A 25,318-nucleotide genomic window follows, 5' to 3' on the forward strand; every position below is an offset into this window, starting at 1 on the left:
AAATTTTATTAGAAAAACTGCTACATTTAATGAATATTTCATCCTAACTTTAATAAAAAAGACGAACCTGCAAAATAATTTTCAAAGTCTTTGTTTATTAACATCATAAACTTGTTGCTATTGCCGGATCAATCTGGAATGTAATAATACTTTCTTTGTTATCTACATTTAAAATGTTGTTCAGCCTCAAATTCAAAAATGTATATCAGCCTTGAGGAGCACTGAAGACGATGAGTCATGTAGAGATTTTCAACTTATTTTGTCGTGATGAAACTGCAGCATAAGTTTGTTGGTGCAATTCAGACTCATCCGTATAACGTAGTGATTTTGTCATCAATTCTCATATTACATCGGTTATGCAAACGTACCTAGTATTTATGTTAGTAGAAATATTGTTCAAAGTGTTTTAATGGATTGACAACTTTAATGCATTATTACACAATTTCAAAGAAACCATGAACTTTCAGCTTGTTTACTTCTATGATGTCTGCGACCATATGGAATTTTTGTTTACTGCAACTAACCTTACCAGAATCAAACAGTAGTACTATGATTAATACAGTGTGAGTGCCATAAAAATACAATTAAGTTTGCAAACAATGCAACAAAAGAATTGTGTTTCTTTTCACGTATTCATTAACATACTTTGCAATCTTGAGTAGCAACAAAAAATCTGTCAGTATATTATTGCCCCACAACTGGAAGTTCTTAAATCTGTGTAGAAGAAGTGTAACGTGACAAAATGTTTCAATATTGCTCCATTGACATTATCATAAGTGATGTATGATTTCTCACATTATTGTACCGAAAAAATATTTTTTTTTTCAATTTTTTTTTACCAATGTACTTATTTATTTTATTCTTTATTTGACATTAATTTATTTATTAGTCTTCAAATTTTATTTTCCAAACAAACTACAGACTGTATTTATCTTTTGGCATGTTTGAAATACAAGCAACTGACCAGTCGTAACAATCAAAAATTTGGATATACACCTCCATTTTTTTGTCCTGTAAAGTATGTTATAAACATAATGCATTGTACTTACAAACTGAACAACATACAATCAATAGTGATGTACCCCTAGGGAAATAAATTTAAATAAACAGAAATTTCAGGTCACAAGAAAAATTATAACATAAATGTTTTAAAAAAAAGTATTTTTATTAGATTACTAGTAGTTATACATTAATACTGAACTGGGTCATAGGAATAAAAAGCAATGTGTGTAGTTTTGAAGGGATTTGTGAGTACTGAGTTTTAAAGTTAGTCTATTATTTAACCAAAATTTTACTTGACACAATTAAATAAAGTTAAAGTTAATTTTTAGTGGCTCTTGCAGGTTTAAAACTGTTTGCTCCGGCTAGAACTAACCATCAGTGCCGTTGTACCTCGGCGAAGGTGTGCCTGACCCCGCCAACGCTTTCTCAATCCTCTCCTTTCCCCACTAGCCTTTGGCTCTTCATGGTGAGACAGGCCTTTGGGACCCGACGGCCACCAAGGCTCATAAGTCGGAACCCCTCGGAAAGGTTTCAACCGTTTGCTGTTGCCCGTCCACCATTTCTGGTACCCATTCGGACAACTGAGGATACCTGAGCAGGGTTATGCCCGGCAGAGTCCTCCTTGGTAACACCACCGGTGCCAAGTGGAGGCAGTTAAGTCCGTTCGTGGTTCGATGCTTGGCGGAGTCATCTCGACCCGACGCCCGAGGGCAGAAGCATCTGTCTCGCCCTTGCTCCTGTTATTTTAAACCTCAAGGAGTGTGCTCCGTCGGCAGTGTTTTGCAGTTTCCTAGCTCGCTTCCCTGGTTTGAGGACTGTCGCCAGCTGCCCTTGCAACACAGTCCGCTGTGTTGCACTTACTTTTGCGACAGATTCCTTGCAGGCGGTTTGCACTTTGTGGCGATGGTTGTGGCATAGGCCCCTCATAACAGCATGTTTATTCTATTGACCTTGCTACTGTAACATGTAGAATGCTATTAACTTTTCAATTTCTGTGGTGGGCCCCTTGCTGTTTTATACATGTTTACTGACATGCCTGCCATCGTCATGTTTTGAGTAGGTACGTAGGTATTATTGTGTGTGGTCCCTCTCCTTGCTGGGAGATTTGTAGCGTATGTACAAAGGTACTATCTGAAACTTGTCAGAAGGTAGTTTATGTATGTTTTGAATTTTACAGGCTCCAACGGGCGGTCGAATTACAGTATTCCAGTCGTGTTTGCCGAATGTTGGTCCAGGAGCTCTGTCTGTTCGTGAAGATCCAAGTTTACGTGCAGGCAAGGAAGCCCACCATCTTAATCCAGCTACTGACTTCTACAAGAGACTGGCCTTGGACTGTTCCGGGCAACAGATAGCTGTTGATCTGTTCTTAGTCAACAGCCAGTATGCTGACCTAGCGACTTTATGTAAGTTCACCTTAGTAACGGTAGTTGTTTATAGAAGAAATGCTTGTTAGTTAATGTTGGTTTTAATTAGCAGTAATACATTTTCTCTTATTTTCAGTTCCGTTTCGTCAATCAGACTTAAATTAATTAATTTGACAGAGTTTTAGAGAGTTTGTTTGTTATATAGGCTAAATTATTCACATATCAGGCTGAATTTATCCCTATACTCAGGATAGCCAGTCTGAGAACATTCATTGATTAGTAGTTACAGTAGAACCCTGTTATAATGTTTTTCAAGGGAGCACAAGAAAAAAACATTATAAGCAGGAAAACGTTATAAGCAGGAAATCTCAATTTAGCACTTAACAATGTTAGAGCTTTGTACCAATGGACTCACCAAGCTATGTCAACAACTTTAATGTTAAAACCAAAGATAGTATACTTGATACATGAATTTTCTGAAACAAGCCAACAATTTTTCAACTTCGTCTTGTTCCCTGGTTAAATTTTTTTTGTCTTTAAAGATACACCGCCACATTTTTTGTAAAATTGTCTCACGATTCATGATGACAATATTAAGAGTGAGAACGTATACTCCTTCGCCACCTGAAAATGTTTAATTTTGGTATTCCTACGTATGAATGAAAAAAAAAATTATTTGTAAGCGTTAGCAAACACTTTTAGTTATGCCCTTGCTCAATTGGCAACTTAAATATTGTAGGACTATGTACGTGTATCTGAATACCCACTGGAATGGCAAGGATGAGAAGAGTTGACTAAGGGTGCCAACTGACACGTAACTATGAACATTGTGTACCTTCAGTATATTCCATAAAATTGTATTTTTACAAACTTCATGTATTGTATTTCAGTGATTGTAAACATAAACATACATAAAGGAAACTTTTTTATCGTGAGTGTTGGAATAATTTGGTTTTAAAACATTTTTTCCCCATTTATTGAATGTTAGCAATCAAACATTATAAGCAGGAATCACACTATTTATGAACGTTATATGCAGGAAATAAATACATTGTCCTTATGGTGGAAATATTGGGACTTTAAAAATATGACATTATAAGCAGGAAAACATTATATGCAGGAACATTATAACAGGGTTCTACTGTATTTGTTTACATAATATATCAACTTCGTGAAGAAAACATTCAGAAAACAATTTCGTAGATTAATAGTTATTTATTTATGTATACTATCAACTTTGTGAAGAAACTATTATATATCATTAAATCTTGATTTCATATTTTTAACCATTCCCCACAACATACAGTGGTCTGTTGTTATAATTCTACTTGGAATTAAATTCACTATCATCACCAAAATTACTAGTTTTATTACTAGAGACAGGTGTTTTCGGTGAAAAAATTTGCACAATTTCGTTACTTTTTACGAGATGATTTCGGTATATTTTTCGTTATTTTATCAGTAGTTTCGTCAAAAATTTAGTTGATTTTAAAACTGCAATTTGAGGTTTATAAATATGTTCTACGTGAATGTGTTTAATATGTCATTTAAGAGTATAACTACACAGTTTGTCTGCATTGTTCAGGTTTCAAAAAATGCATATATTTACTAGGCCTAAACATGTTACAAAGCACAGTACTGGAAACTGTTTTAAAAAATTTAATGACAAAAAAAAAAAGCTCAAGTCCTAACCTATAAACAAATAAGTTACGTCTATTTTTACCTGTGGCTAGGTTATATAATCTTTTTCCAATAAGTGCTGTAAAAAACACGACTCGCAGCTATATTAATATTTCAAGAGTAGGTAGGCCTAACAAAATTTATTATCGTAACGTTCTGTTTATCTGCTTAAGAATGCACAAAACTGTTAAAATATTGTACGCTTTAGCACCTACCTGAAATGTACTTGTGCATCCATTGACGAAGTTTCGGGTCATCCAGTTTTTCAATCGGGATGTTCGCTTCGATAAAAGCTTGAGTTGTTGACATAATGAACTCATTCTTGTCAAATTTTGCTTTTTTTGCCGTCAACAAGGGTGATTCCAGCGAAACTTGCCTTTTTGCACGGGATTGTTGACTTTCCTTGTTTTTGTTACGTGAGGCACTGTTTTTTATGTGTTTCAAGCACGTGTCTTTCCGTTGCCACTCTATTCTAACGTTGCAGTACTTGCACATGAGAATTTTTTGCACTTCGTCAAAGACATCGAATCCTTAGCTCGCAAACTCCGCCGCCCTGTCAAATACTGTCACAACCATTTTAAAATCAACATTTTACTAAAAGAAACAGAGCAAAAACGTTTGATTACATCCACGCCATTTTAACAAACTGTGGCGAGTGGCAACTCAGCGAGGTGATAGCGCGACACGAATACGACTTCCTAGACTATCGAAAGTCGTTAACAATCAAATATAATCGACTGCTGGTATCAAGTCATCAAAATACGGACGTTTAGCTATTTTCAGTGTATTTTTTCTTAATTTTTTTCGTGATTTCTCCAAGTAATTGATAATTTCGCGTTTTTAAGTTTATGTATATTAATTTCGTTAATATTTCACAATTTCGTGCATCGCGAAAAACACCTGTATCTATTTATTACTATGTAACAGATAATATAGAAATTGGAAACATACACACAACACTAACATAATTACTCTACATTTCATTACTATAAATTAACATCAACAAAACACTAGCATTGGTACATAGAATTGTAAAGATTGCATCTTATACATTAATAAAATATGTGTAATTCCTTTCCAATTAGAGGTATTTCAGTCTTAAAAATGCTATATCAGTTTTTAGGTCGAACACTATTAATGACAAACATCTGTGGGGGAAATATTGTCTTGCACAAGATTAAAAAATCATCTTTAAAAGTTAATTATTCTATAAATAAGTGTTATGACTTCTGTTTTTGCCATTGGATAAGCTCTCTCTGTATTACTTTCGCTTCTCTTACTCTGGACTACCAAAATTATCCAATGTCTACCAAACATAACGTCAATACAGTTGTTTTTAATGTTTTATATCTTATATGCAATTTTGCAAATCATTATTGTTGAAGTTTATCCAAATTTTCTATTTTACATAAAAGTTAATTGAAGTAGTCATAATATGGCTTTGAAATGACAGAAATGCTAGATCAAGAAATTTCAGACTATCACATACTAAGACTAGCATTCACTGAAATTACACTTACAAATTAGACCTAGGCAAATGTGTCTACTGATACAATATTAAGCTCCTAGCCACTAGAGACTCAATCACAATATTTATAATGCAACAAATATACCTTATTTTAGCTGCATCGCTGATAGTCAATGTTAATCAGCGATTATGTCTACAGAGCCTCTCTTTTGTCAAACTTATTGTTACCAAAATTTAAAATCAAAACATTGTTACTGAGCAAATTTAAACATAACAAATGTCAATCTTATATTACTCAAATTTAAACAATATATGTTCAACTTTCAATTTATAGTGTCTGCAAGTCCATTATGTGCTTATTCCTTAGCAGTCAAAACAATAACACATTTTTTTTCCACAGCAGCTATGTGATACCTGGAGAAATAATGCAAGGAGAACACCAGTCTCTGTATGCACGAACCGGTCTTCATTTCCTTAATAGTATCAAAATGTTTTTTACGGTTACAGGATGTCAGTGGCCATGATTAAGACATGCTCTTATATTGTATAAGCCCCAGATGGGTATCCTTGATTCAGAGTCTTGTTTAATTTTGGAGGATCCTTCATGCATAATGGTGCCATGTCAAATTATTATACCTGTGTTTATAGTTCGGCTGTGTTGTGCTTACTTATTTTGGGACTGCAGAACAATTGCATTGTCAGGTATTATCATTAAAATTGAATTTTTCAGTGGGAATTTCACGCTTCTCAGGCGGCTGCATTTATCACTTTCCACTGTTCAAAGCTTCTAATGCTCCACAAAATGAAAGTTTTCATAGGACACTGAAGCGATATTTGACCAGGAAAATTGGGTTTGAAGCAGTGATGAGAATTCGCTGCAGTAGGTAAGTTCATGTCCAGTTTCCTTCAAGTATTATTTAGTGCTGGAATTGTTTTTGATTAGGATGTTCAGAACTCTTGTAACACTTTTATGTTGCATTTACCACATACATAGATTACTGTACCTTTTATAAAATAAGTTTTCTTATTGTAAACATGAAACACTGTTAAAATTTATAATTTTGAAGTGACTTGACTTGCATGATAAAGAAAAATTATATTACAACATTTGCACAATTAGCTATCAAATTCTAATATTTATATTATTTGTGATGTAAAAAGTAGAACCACTAAGTAGATCACAGAACTGAAACTTTTTAGTATTAAGTTCCAACACTATTGACTACATATTTCAAGATTTAGTTGGAATTTCTTTATGAGAAACTTGTTTCACTTTGAGTGTCAACATTCTTGAAAATTTAGAAATTTCCACTCTTTAGTAAAGTTCTCTTATAAATGCTGACACTATTCCTGCCTGCTAGGATCTATGTTGTGCATTTGAGGCCCAGAAGTTAGGGAGCAATAAGAGCCAGTGTGGCATAGGTCATCTCTACACAGAAGACATAACCGGCATAACTTCATTGGACTTCATGTAACTATGGGGTTTCAAATTTCAAGTGGAGACCTCACAATTTTATTTTGCACAACAGCCCAATAGTATTTGCACATTCTACATTATCAATTCATATTTTATAAAACCACTTTGTAAATACCAATTTCATCCCTTTTTACCACTTGCATGAATATATGTTAATAAGTAGTAAAAACAACACACATTGATGAACGATTATCTTATGATTATCCAAAGTCTTTTAAAAATGAGACCATACAGAAAACTTTTGTTAGTTTTTCATACTGGTGGATTTAAAATGCTTTGCACGTTTTTGCATTATTTAGATAAGTAGGCCTTTTAAAGCAAGTTATATTTACTGGAATTCGTTGAATTACAAAAATAACAGTTTTAAGTTTCAAGGGATATTTTGATTTTCCTGAAGTCCATACCGACAGTTGTTTTAACTTGTGATCTTATGATATTCTTTAAACAAAATAGCTTATTTTCTTGTGTTGCCTACGAGAAAGTATCTTTTGTTAGATCTTCAGTGAAAAAATGTTCTTTAATTGTACGTGTTTAGTATAATTTGCTGTCACTAGGTAGCAGTAGATCTTTTAACAGTAAATTCATAAAAGACATTTTGTAGAGGCAAAGTTGTTCGTAATAACCTTGAGTGTGTTTTAATTTGTTGTAGTTAATAATGTAACAGTTTGGCAAAATCCAGCCATCATAAGTTACTGTGATTTATTGATAATAATAGGGAAATTAAATACTCAACCCTTTGCATTAATTTATTGAAACTAATATATTTTTGAGGTATTTAAAAACTGTTTTTCCCAATTTTTTTTTTCAAATACTAAAGTTCAATTATTTTTTTAATCAAATTTTATTAAAACAATTATTTGTAATGTTTCAAAGGGTATCAAACTAATACTGTTATTTCTCCCACAGAGGTTTATCAATTCATACATTTCACGGAAACTTCTTCGTACGGTCTACAGATTTGCTTTCTTTGCCAAATGTCAACCCTGATGCAGGCTTTGGAATGCAAATTGCAATTGAAGATAGCTTGACTGATCTCCAGACAGTGTGTTTTCAAGCAGCAGTTCTTTATACATCAAGTAAAGGTAATAATGAAAATAAATATCTAGATGTTAGGCATATACAAAATATTTGTTGTATGTGTTTGTGTATGTGTGCGTGCTCATGGTTCCTTTTTTTTTTTTTCTGATAATGGTTTTATGAATTCACTCCAGGCAAATGCATGGGATGGTTCATTGCCAAAAGCTATCGCCAATTATTATTTCCCTTGATCTGTGTTGGTTTTTATCTTCATCTTTAATAATCTGTGTCAGCAAGACATAAAACCATAAACCAAAAATGTATCTTTTACATGATCAGATTAATTTAGAATGTTTGTCAAAGATTGAAATTCATTTCCTAATGAAAATATTTTCATTACTGTTAATCATAAACTTTGGATCAACAAACTTGAAAATATTGCTCGTAGCTATCTGTGTAGTTGTACATGGTTATGGAGGAAATAAACACTAATACAGTGAAAGGTCTTTAATTGGGCATGTTTGGGATCACAGCCATGCCAGATTAGTGATTTTGCCGTATTATTGAATGTCAACGTACCCTTAATGGGTACACCTAATAAACATTAATACAGAGTACAATGGTATTTAAAATAAGTTGTAATAAACTTCTCTCTGGAAAAAATAAATGCAGGTGGGTGTTGGTATTCAAAAAATCATTACGGAAACGCACCCGTGAAATGTTACATGTGAAATGTCTCCTGCTAGAAAATAGGAAATTTTTTACTTAAATGAAAACTGACAGTAACTATAAACTTTGAGAGAACCAAAAAACAGCAGCAGTTCAGTGATGTGACCTGATGGCCAAGGTCAACAGCCAGGATCCACAAGAAAATTATGGTTGTGAGCGGCTTAATTTACGCCCGAATTGCAGAATGTGCCTTACTATAGAAAGCTAGATTAAAGACTTCACTATACAGTTTTCATTTCTGTTGTACAGGAGCGTACGCAAAATGTCATTTTGGGGGGAGATATAACCACTTAGCCTACTGTTTGCTTTCAAATTTTTTTTCATTTTGTTGAAAGGGATGGTAAGGGTTTTTTTTATTTGGGGGGTGGATCTGTCCCTCTTATACTCCCCCACCCCCTTGTATACTCCCCTGTTTTTGATGTTTGTTGTTTTTGTTGTTGTTGTTGTTGTTGTTGTTGTTGTTGTTGTTGTTGTTGTTGTTAGTGATGGGTCATTTCCTGTTTTTTCCCGGTTCTCGGTTCGGTACCGGTTCTTAATAATCGGTTCTCGGTTCTGACTTAAACAATAAAATAAATATTACTCACACATTATTTATGAGGTGTTTTAAGTAATAAACTATTTATTGTTTTGGCAACAAAATTAGCACTGTTTCAAGCTACAGTAAACACACCAACCTATTCAAAATGTAATATGTATTAATATAAAGTTTGAAATAATATAGAGAACACTTAGTAAAACTAAAATTTACTATATCAATCTAGTAATTACCTCAAGAAATCTACATACACCCCTCTTTTAAACATAGGAATAACAAGAAAATGTTACAATAATAGAAATAAATACAATGATGGTGAACTTTCAAAAAATTAAACTATTAAATTGTCCATCAAACTTATTGCCTACATTGAATTCAGTTTAATTGCACAGTCAACAGTAAACTACTGCCACACTTCTGATGCCATTTCTTACACAATTTGCTCTATTTGGCCAGAATAATTATACTTTAGAAGTGTCAACAAGCATTTTGTTTGACCAGCCAATAGTTAAATACATCTACACATCCATACACCACTTTACTAAAAAAAAAATAAAAAAAAAAAAAAAACTTCCCCCTTCAAAACAATCCTGTTTACCTAAAAGAGAAAGTTACTAGCCATTAGCCCATTACACTAGATGGCTGCAGATGCAGTGAACTTACAGTCCAAAGCACTGCACAAAAAGCATAAAATTTTACAATGCCGAAAATTATTACAGAAAATTTTAAATCAGTCATTAATTAAATTATATATTAAACAAATATTCTGTGGAATTTTGCACTTTTAATTCTTTATACACCAGTCACCCTTACTTCCGTGTCAACGACTTAATTAACTACCTATTTTTAAAAACAAATTGAAACAAACATGGCGTCTTTCTGTTCTCACATCTCTGCTGAGGCACATTATAGAGTTGCACACATCTATGAACCACATATATCTATGGCACCTTCAACTGTTATATTTTGATTGTATAACGTACTTTGTTTACAAATGTGACGAGAACATTAAATATTTTCACATGTAATTTATTTTATAGCTAGAGATGAATATTATTCCACGGAAGTCCAAAAAAATAATTCACATGTGAATTGACGTGAGTTGAGCCATTTCATGCTGCATTTAAGTTGTAGTGAAGGACTATTTTTTTAAAGAGTTTTGTTATACTGCCGGTACCGGCAATGACATTTTAGCTGCGGTTCTCGGCGCTGGTTAAAATGCTGAGAACCGTAGGAACCGAGAACCGAGAACCGGTACCGACCCATCTCTAGTTGTTGTTGTTGTTGTTGTTGTTGTTGTTACAATTCAATACACCACATTGAAAAATTTAAATTGTGTAAATGTTATATGCATGAAATATTATGCTGAAAGAAATCAACTTTTCTTTAGTTTGAATTGAATTCAAAGCATATATTACTAAATTGGAATGGAATCAAAGTTCAAATAATTTTTTTCAAATTTTTGAAATTTACAGGTTCACAATTTAATAGGCTAATGCTAATTATGAAATCTCTTTAACAATACATCCCACATAAGATACTAAAGTAATTTAATTCCTGACATATTGTAACCATAACATACCCTGAAAATAAATTGCAATTTCAAAATGAAAATACGTTCAAAGAATGTTTGTTTGCATGTGTTCTTGAACAATTGGAAGTTCCATAATTTTTTTCTCTCCATTGTATTTAAATACCAATATTTGTTATGTATGTATGTATGCATGCATGCATGCATGCATAACCTATGCATTATAATAGGTCATTACTTTTCCTTGCCATTTATGCCTAAATTTTTGTTAACTGTAATGTAATTCAAAGATCTTAAGGTGCCCGCCTAGCTAGTTCATAACATGCAATTATAACCCGAGAAAAATGCATATTTCTATAATTTTGTAGGTGCACTGACCTAGACTATTTATACATCAATGTTGCGAATTTTGCACCGTTATAGTAAATAGTTGTTAAAACATTGAGCCCTTTCAACATGATATGTAAAGTGATAAAATGCGGCATTTAGCGAGGATACAAAATATTGCACTTAGATTGAGGCAAATACAAAAGGAGACTGAAAAAATATTTTTATTTCAAGCCATAAATAACATTAAAAAGCCATGCACTACAATTATGTAGGTTCTTGATGTACATGTGGACTGTAGAACCTTTAACCTTGAACCAATATGCACATACTCATCCTGTATGCAGGGTAAAATGCCCGATTTAAAATAAATAAACAAATCCAATAAATGCATATTTACATGAGTTAGTCATTTGACAAAAAAACATATCCCAAAGTATCTAACTACAACACAGCTTTGGTAGCTTGGTAGCAGCATTCACGTGACTAGTTTTAGAGGTCTTCGGGTAGTGGATTTTTAAGCCGGGTCGGGTCGGATAATTGCACAAAAAATTCGGGGTCGGGTCGGGTCGGGTCGGGTATTGTCTTTCTAACATACCTGATGAAACTGGAAATTGTTATTGCAAAATGATTTTACTGTATCTTAAATACACTTTAAAAAATTAATAAATATAAGTTAAAACATTACATCAAATTACAAAATAAGCATTGCTCAACATGATTTTTTTTGCAATTCAAATAAAAAACAACCCTATCAAACAGTTTTTACTTAGCCTAATTTTTGATTTTGATGCAAATAAACCCAGTTCTTCTACATGTTCTGCTGACAGCCGTTCCCGCCTGTTAGCACTTGAGAACACACGCTCACTGGATACTTCTGTGGCAGGTATTCCCAAATAATGATTTGCTGTTTTGGCGATGCTTGGAAAACGGCTTATTGTAGTTAAAATGTTAAAACATTATTTTAGAATTTAAAAACGTGTTCAAATCAGCATTACAGTAAAACCTCGCTCGTACGGCCCCCGGTTCGTACGTACACCTCGGTCGTACGTACAGATTTTCGAGAAAAAAAAAAAATTTGAATATGAAAATTTGTAAGAACGTTAAAGTTAGGTAATTAAAATACAGTCCCATCCTGCAGCGTTCAGAACAAATACGGGCTACTTTAGACATACGCATTGCGCCACACTAAAAATTTTAAAAATTAAAAAAAAAGGGGGTGGCAAATTGATGTAAATTACCGTCAATAGCGCACCGTGCGCGGAGAAAGGTCATTGTACTCGATCAGCTGTTGCTATGGCGCGGCATGGCTGCCGGCTGGCTCTCTCTGTTCTCTGAGCTGCGCATGCGCAGTACGCTCCGCCCAGACTCGTGACCTTCCATCAGCAGCCAGCCAATAGATGCGAGCTTAGCGGAAAAAAATATAAGCTCCACCTCCCGTGTACCAGTTATGTCCAGTTCTAATACCAGTTTATTGGTATACGCACCAGTTTTCTCGCTGCCATGACATGTTCAAGTTTACGTTCATCTTTATGTCTTGATACCAATAATTAATTATTTACGATCCCCAGAAATAAATGGTTAGTATAAAAAATATGCGTCAACTGTACAATACTTCCGAAATTTTAAAATATGTATAAAACAGTTACCAAGACTCCGCTCATTTTATCTTGTGAAGTTTATGTCTCGTACCAGTATTTTTCGGCTAAGTTGTGACATAAAAACGGTATCAGACAAGCAGCCATGTAATATTCCAGACATTCCTGTTACGTTTATACATTCGTGAGTTTACGTTTTTCCCTCGTGCATTTTAGATTGTCTGCTGCTATAATTACTAGGACTTTTACACGCCTAGACTTAAATTATTACATGTTTAGAAATAAAAACAACTTTCCATGTTATAAAATATGTATATTTTGCGATTTAAAATGTTCATTGCCAACTATAAACGTTATGTTTTTCATGATGTTTTTAGGCCTACTAGCTAATTTTATCTAGACTTAAAAGTACCCACGGTATTTTTTTTTTTTTATTTGAGCAAATATATTGTGTGTTCAGCATAATATATAGACACGGCAGGTCATTTCCCGTGGCAGCAGGACACGGCAACGGCAAGTTAACCAAGATTTTTTTTTTTTCTTTATTAGACGTCCGACCCAAAAATTTTCGGGTATAAAAAGTGCCCAACCCGAGCCACGGGTAATTTAACTACCCGAAAAATACCCGGAAAGATGGGTACCCGCCGACCTCTAGCTAGTTTTTATATTTCAATCTAGATATAAGCTCAAATAATGCTTGAACTATTCTTTTTATATGTAAACATCTTAGCTCTCGGTATATTGCATTTGGTAGGAGTAATTTCGTGAAAATGGAACGGAAGTCGATGAACGGAAATGTGACAAAAAGATTGCGGACCCATGTGTAGCAACATAAACCCATATATAGTCACTTTTGTGAACATTAGGGGACACACCAAACGTATTGGTGTTTCAAATGAACCTTTATGAAAGTGAAACTACCCTGGAAAATCTTTGGTAAACTAAAATAGTCATAGTAAAAAGTACTGTCAAGTTTTAAAATACCTAAGATGACTGGTATTACAATTATTATCCTTGTAATATAAATACACTCATCACTTGCTCACTCACTGACTCTGTAACACTGTATAGATTCTGTTTTCATGCGCTTACAATTTAACATTCTCATCGCTTTTTGCTAACCTGTTCCTCCTAGCATTGCTGCCAAGTCCGTGGCGCAAAGATAATATGCATGGGGGCATAGCATTATATTTTGACAAGGCCGAAGGTTTCAGCATTGATAAACTAGCAAGCAGTGTTATAGTTTGCCACGTTTTGGCCCCTGACGAGTCTCAGTGTTAAATGTAGTATATTTGTTGCAACAAAAGATGGATAATTAAGCCAATAGAAAGTTTTACTTCAATGCCTACATCTTTGTGTTAGGTGAGCCATTTTCCTGTACATTATTGGTAAGTTAAATATCGAGTTAATTTGTATGATTCTGTGTGTGAATTGATTTGTATGATACTGTGTGTTAGTTGATTTATATAATTCTGTGTGTGAATGATTGTGTGTTTGATAATTATGAATCGTATGTACATTTTTTGTATCTTCTTTTTCTTTCTAGGTTAAGATGCTTTTGATCATCACTTATGTATGCCTATTATCTTTCCATATATTGTGCTGGGGATCTTTAAGGTTTCACAGTGATATTAGAAATGAACAGAAACAAGGTGTGATTCCGTCTGAATATAATTACGTCAAATTTATTAAAGGAAAATTTATAACAGGTATTAAAAAATATAAACATACAATATCAATTATGTACTTAAACAGATCTCAGGTATATTCAGAAAAAAAAAATATGGGCCGACCCAAAATTAAATTATAAAAAGGTTTCATTTAAAAAAATACATAAACCAACAAAAAAATACAAATATATTTAAACCATCCCAGTATATATATTTAAAGTCGAGAAATGATGTTTATCTGATGAACTTCGTCTGACGGCGTAATTTAAGAAAGTTCAGAAAAAGGTTAAAAGATACAGAAGCACCGGAGGTCGGGGCTTCGTTTCCCGGAGATCCATCGGGAAAATGATGCCAGGGCACCTATGTGTTGTAGAGGAAGGGTGATGAAAATGCCAATTCGGCGGCTGGCTCTCGGACCCTGTCTGAAACAGTCCGAATCAAAACTGATCAGAACTTGTACACAGACAGTATAAACTGGGCAGAGAATGCCCGCAAAAGTTAAGGGGAGGTTGGGGAATGTCGCGGATCATAACTCACCAGACAGGGAAGTTGGCTTCTATTTTCTGATGCGTCGCCAGTCAGGAATTGGAAACCGCAAATACGCGGCTGGCGCGGACGTTTCTACCATTTCAAAAGAAATTATTTAAAAGAAAACTAACTATTACTTTTTGTACTATGCAGACGGACTAAACTACTTAAAGCAGATTACAGGGATAGCATCCCTTATTTAAGCGACTACATTGTCGGTTGCAGCCGGATGGAAGTATGTCTCGTCAATCTGCAGATAATCACAAACGATCCGTCTGCAGTCGTGACGCGAAGTGTCTCGCGAAGAACCGCGTCTCGTAATTAAAAGTAAATGTTCAATCAAAAGTGGAGGGGGGGACTGGGATGTCCGGACCGAAAGGTTCCAAAGTTCCCCGAGTGGTGATCATAAAAAACTCTGACTTTGATGTCTTGAAGTTGGTAGCACTGGTCGACTTTAGCGCTACCTGTTGAGGGGTGTCTGAAATAAAAAAGAATCGACTCGCCCAAGCCGTCCTGCTAAAACCAGGGGCTAAAGGGGCAGTCAGGTGCTGCACTCTGGCGGCCTACAGGGGAAGTTAGCTGGGAGGTTAGTAAGTTTGTCACCAGATGTTGCGGTGGTCAGCTCCACGGGCTCGCCACAAGAGAAGTTACTATGTCTGCCGCTAGATGTTGTGTGTGGTACATCTTTGCACACACATTTTTTATGCCAGCCGTCCTTGGAGGCGGTCGCTGCCTGGCGGGGTTTACGACCGGTCACTGCTCTTAGGCAAATTCTTAGAATCCAGGGGGGAGGAGGGTGGACAAAAAATGCAACGATGCTGGGAACGAGGGTCCATGACATGACTTCCGAGGAGTGAACCTAAGACGTATTCGTGACGGTAAAGGCTATAGTCAGCTCGTCTCTGAGATATGGTAACAACTCGTCCAGAGCTGTTGTATGCAGTTTTAGTCATGAAGGAAAGTAATGTTACAGACCCGGGACGTGCCTGTAAGCGAGGGAAATGTCGAACGGGCTACCAACGAAGTCTTAGATTTGCAAAAGATCAGATAAGTCTCTGGGAAAGGTGCTTCAGTCTACAGGCACAAATTTTAACTAAGGAGAGTACACCAGCCTAACAAAGAGTAAATCACCCAAAGTAACCAAATTATAAAGAAAAATAAAATTTCCAAAAATAATTTAAAATTATAATAAAATTTAAAAAAAAGTGTCGAAATACCAAATTTCCAGCACAATATATGCCTGCTATCTTCCCTTATGTCATTCTGTGTTTGAATGAGCTTTCCTTAGGTGATTCTGGGTTTGAATGATTTATATGATTAGGTTTTTGATTGTTCTTTCTTTTTAGGTTGGTATAACCATTATATGAAATTAACTATGAAACATATTTTTTATTGTTCAATACATTTTCAACATTTTTTTTCCCTCAGTTATAATGAATGAGGACAAAACAAAGATTCTGCTTCTAGAAAGCGTCGCTTGGCTTATGAAAGACAGGAGAAGTTGCGAGCAAATCAGTCGGTAATTGTGTGCTAAAATTTGTACATTAGATGCAGCCTCTGTCTTAATAATGTACAAAGTGCACTGTTACAAAATCAAAATTAAAATACACTTGCAACAGGAGTGTTCTGAGCTTAATTTATTTCCAGAACCAAGTAATTAGAATGATCAAAATACTTTTAAATTACCCTAGATCTTATAACATCTTAAAATTTTGCATTACATCTGATGCAAAAAAAAAAAGGGTTGTAGAAAAGACTATTTCATTAGATCCTACTGGAAGTTTGTCACAACTCCAAGTTTCCGTTAATTTGTCAAATGACTTACGAAACTGGTACTTAATATTTTATTATTTTTGCTGAAAGTGAATTTAAAACAAAATTAACAACTCCAAATTCTATTTACACCTATCCGCCATTTCTCAAATAGTGGAAAGCTGAAAATTTCTAAGTTTGTAGTTATTTTACTTGAGAGATGAATCACTGATAGTGATTAGGACTAATGTGGATCTTGGCAGCTCTCTGATGACTTGTCCTTTTAAAATTGCATCATTGCCTTCACCCATGTCAAGGCTACTTTCTCTCTTTCTATACTCTCCTTCTCGACCATGTCTTGGGTTGCATGTTCCTCTCAAGATGTCATCTTGTCTCGGCTTTACTGAGAAAAATATATTCTTAGGCATATTTAATGGGCACACAATTGGGTCGGTATTCAAAAATACACATCTCTCTCGCTGACAGCTTGTTTCACTTCACCAAGAATGACTGTTTTCTTGTATAATTGAGGTCGATGTGTATTCTTGCTTGCTCCGAACACTCCTCTTGTGTACAGCCACACGTGTGTAACTTGGCGGAGGCTATCGTTGGCTGTGAGATAATGATACTGGCCAGCCGCTGAGGACTCCTGTAGCCAGCCTTCCTGGTTCCCGTGAACGTCTAGTTCTCAAGAATTATCTTACTACGATGATATCAGCAAAAACCCAGTTAAATTCCCTGGCTTCCCATTCCATACATAAAAGTTTTAAGTATAATAAATTTTGGGGCTTCCCTGAAACACGCTGGGAAAATGCTGCCCCCTTTTAGACTGCCCCTTGAAACAGCAAAATATTAATCTTGCACCGTGTAGTTAAAATTTATTTAACGTATAAATTCATTTCAGCTTTTAACCATTAAAAGAACTGTTTCTTCACAACCAAACAAATTTGCAACCTTGCAAGTCTGGTTCCTTACATCTACGGTATGTAACACTTGAGTATTTTTGGAGTATAAGAATCTACATTGGTCCATGTGACGCATTCAAAAATGGGATTCATATTGGATCGTTCCATGTTTTATATTGCAGTTGTATATTTTTTGCTAGGTAATTTGAAGAAATTTCATAAATTGTTTGACTGCAAAATAAACATCACCTAAATAAAACTGCATTCATTTAGGCAAATGTATACAGGCTGTTCCGAAAATGTTTTGACTTAAATTTAATGGTGTCTGAATGCCAGAACAAGCAATTTTTCTAAAGGATTGTATGTCCGGAAACACAACCCTGGAAACAGTAGAGTGTAAATTTGTACTTGGCATGCATCAGGGCACCACTCCGCTAGCTGAAAGGAGGTGCGATTGCAGTGCAGCACGTTCAAACGCTCCGACAGCAGACGACGGGTCGGTTGCAGAAGTTTACAGTTTGCCATGTGCACTAGCAACCAGCAGTCTGGTGTACTTCGCCCTTCGTGGTATGAAACTCCCAGTTTCAGGCAGTGGATGGTTAAGCAGTATGAATTCAAATTTTCACCGAAATCTTGTTTTTTTTAAAAGCTTCAAACGAATCGCCAGGTGATTTGCTGGCCAGAAAGCAGACTGTAGTCGAACGGAAACAAGTTGGATTATTCATTGCCCAGCTGTCAGTTGTGAAGTAGTGTGGCCTAGTTTAATGTTTATGGGCATCTGATTGCATGTTCCGTTTCTGGGCTGATTTTAACTTGTAATAAAGGATAGTGTGTTTCAAGTGCACTCTAAACAAAACACTGATTTTCAAGTCTGAATGCTGCAGAAGCGTTAATCTTAGTAAGGACAATTTTGGATATAGCAAATATAAATGGTTCTGCAAAATTTTAAGTGATGGTAAAAAAAAATTTCTTGAATAAATTTTTGGATCAATTCAAAATATTTTTTTAGTCACTTTATGATGGAATTTAACAAGTTTGGCAGTACTTTTTAAACAGGTTAACTTAGGTTTTTTGTCAGTCACTATTTTTGGAATCTTTTGGGCTCATAAAAAAAATAAGGGCCTCAGGGCAAAAATAAAATTTTTCTTAAGGAAATATTCCCCCATTACTTTTGATTATATTATAGATAATACTGTAATTCCTATATCATCTTCCATAAAAAATCTGGGTATAATTTTTGACTCTAAATCATATTTCTACTGCATGTAGACCACTTAATTAATAGTTCAAGAAGAACTATAGGTTTAATCAAATATATTGCCTTTTATTCTACTAATCTTGATTACATTCTTTCTCTGTATTTTTCTTTAACTATGTCCAAATTAGAATATTGTTCAATAATTTGGAATTATATCAATTCATCTGATTCTGCTACAATTGAGTCCATTCAAAATAAAATAGTGAAACTTAAAAATTTAAAATATCCTTTCAATCACAGTAAAGTTCCTCTAGTTGATCATGGAGAATTACTTGATTCTCTATTCATTAAAAATTGTTGTAACTCTAAGATTGATGGTAAATATATTCTCAACAACACTTCCACAATTTCTCAGTTGCCTAAAGTCTATCTTTTGTACTCTTTATAATCAAAGTTATATCTCTAGACTAATTTCTAATTATAACAAGTTTGATAATTCTGTTTAACTAAAATGTTTTTAAGTGTCATAGTCTATAGACTGTTTTGTTCTTTGTGATTTGTATTGCTTATTGTATATGTGTATGTATTATTATTTGTTTTATTTTATCTTTTTTTTTTGTCATGCATGCCCTTGCAGCTCTTTGAGTGTTGGTCGGTATGTGACAATCTGTAAATAAGTAAATAAATAAATAAAATAAGTGTTTAATGAACTAAGTAATTTGTCAGTTTTGTATTTTTATCACATTAAAAAAAAATATTTTGTGTTAATGATTTGTGAAAGTTAGGTTTATAGTTTGTACTTTTTTAAAAACACATATTCTGCAGTTTTTTTATTTTTTGGCATTTAGTTAGTTATTTCATACATTGATACCTTATAATGTTAAGTGTGTTTTTAAATGTTTTTTGTAAAAAATTGTTTCCTTAAAAAAAAAAGATTGATTTTGTAGCAATGAAAAAACGTTTATTGTATTGTATTATCTCTTTACAGGTGAACGCAGAATTCGCGTTCATACTTTGTGCTTGCCTATCGGAAACACCCTGAGTGATGTGTTGTATTCAGCAGACCAACAGTGCATTGTTGGCTTGTTAGGAAAGATGGGTAAGTAATATCTTATTTTGTTTGTTTCTAAAAAGGAAGCCAGCAAAGTGGGGGTGTGTGTGTTGGTTTAATTGGACAATTATTCCTGTTAAACACTTCACAGTGATACAGAACATTTATAGCTCAGGTATTTTTTTATGGGTTTAAATATTGATATTTTATTGTTTTAAAATGGCCATTTAACACTGTTTCTTTGGTTTGATGCCTGCTGTCTGATCAGCTCATTAATGTGACCTTAATGCAATGTTAATTGTTGAATTAGTAGAGAATGAGATATACAAAAAAAACAACAAAAATGAGACTTTTATTCTGTGTGTATCTAAGATCGCAACCCACGGCCACACAAAAAAAATGTTTTTATTAGTAAAGTTACGTACATAATTGCACTATATTAAAAATTTTGGAATTAACTTTTTGTTGTACAAAATTGGTGTCTACAGATCCAGAAAGTCTTTAAAAAATAACGAAACTGAAGCACTGGTTATGTAAGTCATGGAAAAGTCCCAAAATAAACATTAACAGACCTAAATTCATGAAACTTTAATTTTCAGCAGCCATTTGCTAACTTGAGTTTTGGTTTTGATGGCTCACTTCATTTTGTCGCACATTAAATATAAATAACTGGCAACTTTCCACTTAAATCATTTAGTGCTGCTAAGTATTATGGATTTTAGATTATTATTACTGATTAGAGTATTTAGACATCCAGTTAGAGAATTATGAAGTGTTATTTATTATAGAAACTGAGAAACTTACTGACACGTCAGAAATATTGTAGTCATCTGCATTTTGTATGATAAATCTGGCTTATGTGGCTGGCTGGCTGTTGGCTGCATATATTGCACAATAGTTCTGGTATTCTTTGTGCTCACGGCACCATAATTTTGGTGGTATGTGTAGGTAATTTTTTGGCAACACCTACAACAGAACAAGCTATTTTTGTGTTGCCTTTAGAGTCCCCATTAAATTATGTGAGATATAAACCAGAAGCTTGCTGCCATTTCTAATGCCTCAGACTTTAAAAATGTTTGTTTAAAAGTTTTGTAATAGTTACACAAAAGCTATGCTATGTCTTGTTTCATTTAAAGTGTCGGAAGTATAATTTTTGGAAGTTGTGACTTGTATGTCTGCTGCTACATCAAAACTGCAGGAGTGTCATGTATTAATTAACTTATTTAGTCTTTATGGCAAAAAGTGGTTAATTGAGGCTACGAATACTAAACTATTTTTCCCATCGTTTCGTGTCATCCATAACATTGAGTTTTCTGACTGGGAGGCATTTATTTCAAGAGTTATGTTTGTAGACTAAAACAGTCAAAAAGTATGTATTTTTACATACAATCATTTCTTGTGTTCAACCAAGGGAGAAATTCCATGTGTTGAATTTCAAGTGGTTTACAAACCTGTGTCATTTATAAATTATTATATTTGCACTATAGTAGTTAGTGTTAATTATTTTGTATTTAATGTAAACTTAATTGACTTTGCTCTGAAAAGATTTTAATTTTTAAAATTAGGAATTGGTACGGTCTTCCAAATTCAATATTTATTTTGTAGTATGTTTAAGTATTGCTTATTGTACTATAAAAATGGTCCTGTGATATAAAAAATTTGAATGAAAATTTTACTATAAGGTCTTGATAAAGTTCTGAAATTGGTTCACCAGGTATCTGTAGACACCAGACAATTAACATATTTTTACTTAAATAAGCCTCACTCCTAAAATGTTTAAACCATGAACAAAAATAATTGGTGCTTAGAATAAGTCTTTTACCAAACCTTTTTAAAACAGAACTTCTAACCTAGCCAGAGCTGTGGCTATTAATTGGCATATTTCTATGCAAACAGCAGACAAAATGACTGCTTCTTATTGACCTTCATGCCCAGTGTGTTCTTAGTTTCCAAATGCTTTAGTTTTTGTCTACAAAAAGCCTAATGACCACTAATTCTCAAAAACAAATATTTACACAAGTCCTGTATTTAACTTTTGTCAGAATATTTTCTTCTCACAAAATTATTTCCCATTTTCTCATCTGATTTATCTAAGTTTTTTTAGTATCTGGTAAAAGTTCACTACTTCATACTTTCAGTTGTTGGTGCATTGTCTTTCACAATCTCACTCTCATCATCTTTGTTAACAACCCACATGCGGTGCATCTGTCATCTGATGAACAACAGCACTGTTACCTTGGAGCTTATCAGAATGATACTAACAATACACCACTTGTATGCAATGTTGTAATGCAGAGTTGCCAAGTTTGAAGGTAGCCGTGCACCATGTTTTTTTCAGCAAACATTTTATGAAACATTGGATGCTACTTGTTAGGGAAAATTCAGTATTTTAATTTGAGTGAACATGCAATATTTAAATGACCTCTGCTTATACAATGTTTATACTTTTGTAATTTCACCATTGATGGTTCAATTGAAATAATTGTAATTAGTTATTCAAAATAATTACTGTTGCTAGCTTTAATATTTTATTATTCTCATTTTGATGGACACGTCTACTTTATTAGTTAACAATTAGTCAATAACATACATGATTTTAGTGTACATGTTAAAACCAACATGATGAATTCCTAAATTTATATAATATAAATTTTGAGCTTAAATTTGCAACACTATCCTGTTCTGGCCAATGCAGCTTAAGCTTTATTGCATATTCTATACATAGTAGGAAAAATCATCTCAGCATAATATCACTACATTTTTTTTAGATTGCATTATAAAAACAGCCACAATTATGTTTGTATTCAAGTGTCTATACACCAAAAAAGGGTATTCTTCAGAATGTTAGCTATTACAATAGTTTCTAAAACTCATTACTGTAAATTTTAATATTTCAAATGATTTAAAATTAGTTTCAATTCTTACCTTTACAATATCCTACCAAAAATTGATCAGTTATACAATTTAACAGCTGATACCAATAATTAATTGCATGCCACTGACAATAACATAAAAATCACTTCTCACACACTAGTAAACCATTTATAAAGGCAATTTTAAAAGCTATATGGAATTCATGCAATGAAATCTATTGAAGTCCTACTGTGAAATTTTCTTGATGTGAAACCAAATGCACACGTGTTCCAAGAGGAAGAAGAAGGGAGGCAATGGTCGGTGGCTATGCACGCAACTTGCCTAGACAGTACAGTGCCGCACAGCATATTTACAGCACGAACACAATGGAAAATACCTTGGCAATGCTTATTGGGATGACTTTCCCCCGTTCCTGGGCCACTGTTGGTAGGCGGGGGTTATGCCAGCCATGCACAGACTCTGCTTAGCACTCGGGCATTTTGCAGGTCAACAAAGAACAAAGGAGCCAGGAAATTCTGTCATGTGGCCGAAATGACTATTTATGGATGCCATTTGCATTTTTTTAAGGAAACGATAATCTGAGACTCAACAGCTATGATAATGTTTTACTGGGTCAAGATGATATTTTACAAACCGATTTGTGAAAGCTAGGTTGGTGCTAGGGCACAAACGCATGGTCTTTCTCACCACCACTGAGTTCCAGCATGTTTATTGTATGTTTTGTGTTTTTTGTTTCCTTCAAAACAAGTGAAATAAGAAAAAAAAGTCACTTCACAAAGATGTTAACTACAGTACCACTACTGATATGTTGTTGAGATTTTTTTACAATTAATTCAGGAAGTTCATTTGACATTCTTTTCAAAATTGCTGTTTTTGTTATTACTGCCATATAGAACAATTAATCTGACTAGAACTTAACAAAATAAAGGGAATGGAATTGGCGTGTCTGTATTTTAAATGTGTTTTTGATTTCACAAGAACTGGCATCTTTTTCACCCTTAAAGTTCTTTTAATTTATGTGTGTGTGTTGAAATGGAACAAAACAGTATTGTGTGCAGTTTTCGGAAGGTATTAATTAACTGTTTGGTTTCTTACTATTTGAGGATTATTTACGATATGTAATTACATAGTTGGCAGAATTTCATTCCATGAAAATGTTTTTAAACCTAAAAATTGTGACATTAGTGATACAAAGTTTTCCTAAAATATCCTTAGTTTGCTATAGCATGTCAAACCATAAAATGTCGTAAGAATTTATATAAAGACTTATACCTAAATATTAAATAATTTAATATGGTAAATAGCATTCTCACTTAGGTTTTGATGAGAAACATATTGGTACATTAATGAAATGTTCCTATTTTTGTTGCAGCTGTTGATCGCTCACATCAGTCGTCACTGGTTGATGCCCGGGATGCTTTCATAAATGTGGCAATTGATGTTCTTTCTGCCTACAAGTTGGTTGTAAATAGTGGGCCATCGGGAGACTTGTTGGCACCTAATAACTTGTGCTTACTCCCACTGTACATATTGGCACTGTTGAAGTGTGTAAGTTTCCTTACATGTTCGGTACATGCACTGCTTTATTTCTCATCTGCAATTTTCCTATGATATAAGAATTTATCACAATTAATAGTTTTGTTTGACACTTTCATTGTTTTGTTTGATACAGGTTGCGTTTCGTACTGGTCAGAGCACACGCTTAGATGATAGATTGTTTGCAATGTGCCAAATGAAGACTCTACCTTTAGGTCAACTAATTCAGACTATATATCCAGACTTGTATCCTGTTCACAACTTGGATGACCAGGTAATATCATCTGTGCTTTAAAACAAAGTTATAACTATGCTTTTTTCTTTTGATTTATATTAGCCAAATTAAGGAGAACTCTGATGGAAATTGTCAAGTGCATACATGCTGTAGCATAACTGGGGGCAAGAAAAACTCATAAAATGTTTTTTTCCAATAATTAAAATTTTTTTTAGCAAACTTTGAACACCCAGTCACCCTGATTCGGCCAGAGTTACATTCAGGTAACCTAAACATTCACAGGGAGGTTTTTCACAGAATTTGCACAATTTCTTAAAATGTAAACCAGAAATATATGAAAAACAACAAGCTTCCAAAGGCTAAAAAAATTAAGGCTATACTCTCTGATATACTTTGAGCTCTTCAAATTATTGATTCGCCAAACAGAATTCATGAACATTTTAATGAGTACAATATTATATTTAACAACATCGAAACGTGAGCCCATTTCTTATATACAAACATTAAAAATTATATTCTTTACTTTTCTATGATGCCAATGTCTTAACATATTGATGTAAAAATTACTTGTAACAGTCTTTTCAAACAAAATTTTATTAAAATAAATTTATGATTCATTGTGCTCAGTTCGACTAACATTTCCTAAAGTTTCAGTTACAATGAACTTGGAGTATCCAGAAACAAACATAAGTTTTTTTTAAAATTGATTACTTCATAAAAAAAGGGGGAAAAAATCAGAATGTCTGCAATGCTTATTTTTGTGTGGTCCGTATTTGACTCACGAGACACTGTTATACCTGTGCATACGAATATGTGGGTTCTAGCACACCATCCCATGCAG

The 25,318-nt window shown here is 33.9% G+C and overlaps 1 protein-coding gene across 1 annotated transcript in view; it reads left to right on the forward strand.

Annotated features, from left to right (window-relative positions):
- The window catches only part of LOC134529658 (protein transport protein Sec24A), a 107,659-nt gene that overhangs the window by 69,572 nt on the left and 12,769 nt on the right, over positions 1–25,318 (forward strand). Inside the window, exons 11-16 of the mRNA XM_063363975.1 lie at positions 2,180–2,405; positions 6,245–6,398; positions 7,898–8,073; positions 19,770–19,880; positions 24,079–24,254; positions 24,379–24,516. Of these exons, the coding sequence (XP_063220045.1) occupies positions 2,180–2,405; positions 6,245–6,398; positions 7,898–8,073; positions 19,770–19,880; positions 24,079–24,254; positions 24,379–24,516 (981 nt within the window). The remainder of the gene's footprint in view (positions 1–2,179; positions 2,406–6,244; positions 6,399–7,897; positions 8,074–19,769; positions 19,881–24,078; positions 24,255–24,378; positions 24,517–25,318) is intronic.

This window comes from Bacillus rossius, chromosome 2 (assembly GCF_032445375.1).
Source record: "Bacillus rossius redtenbacheri isolate Brsri chromosome 2, Brsri_v3, whole genome shotgun sequence".
Lineage (NCBI taxonomy): Eukaryota > Metazoa > Arthropoda > Insecta > Phasmatodea > Bacillidae > Bacillus > Bacillus rossius.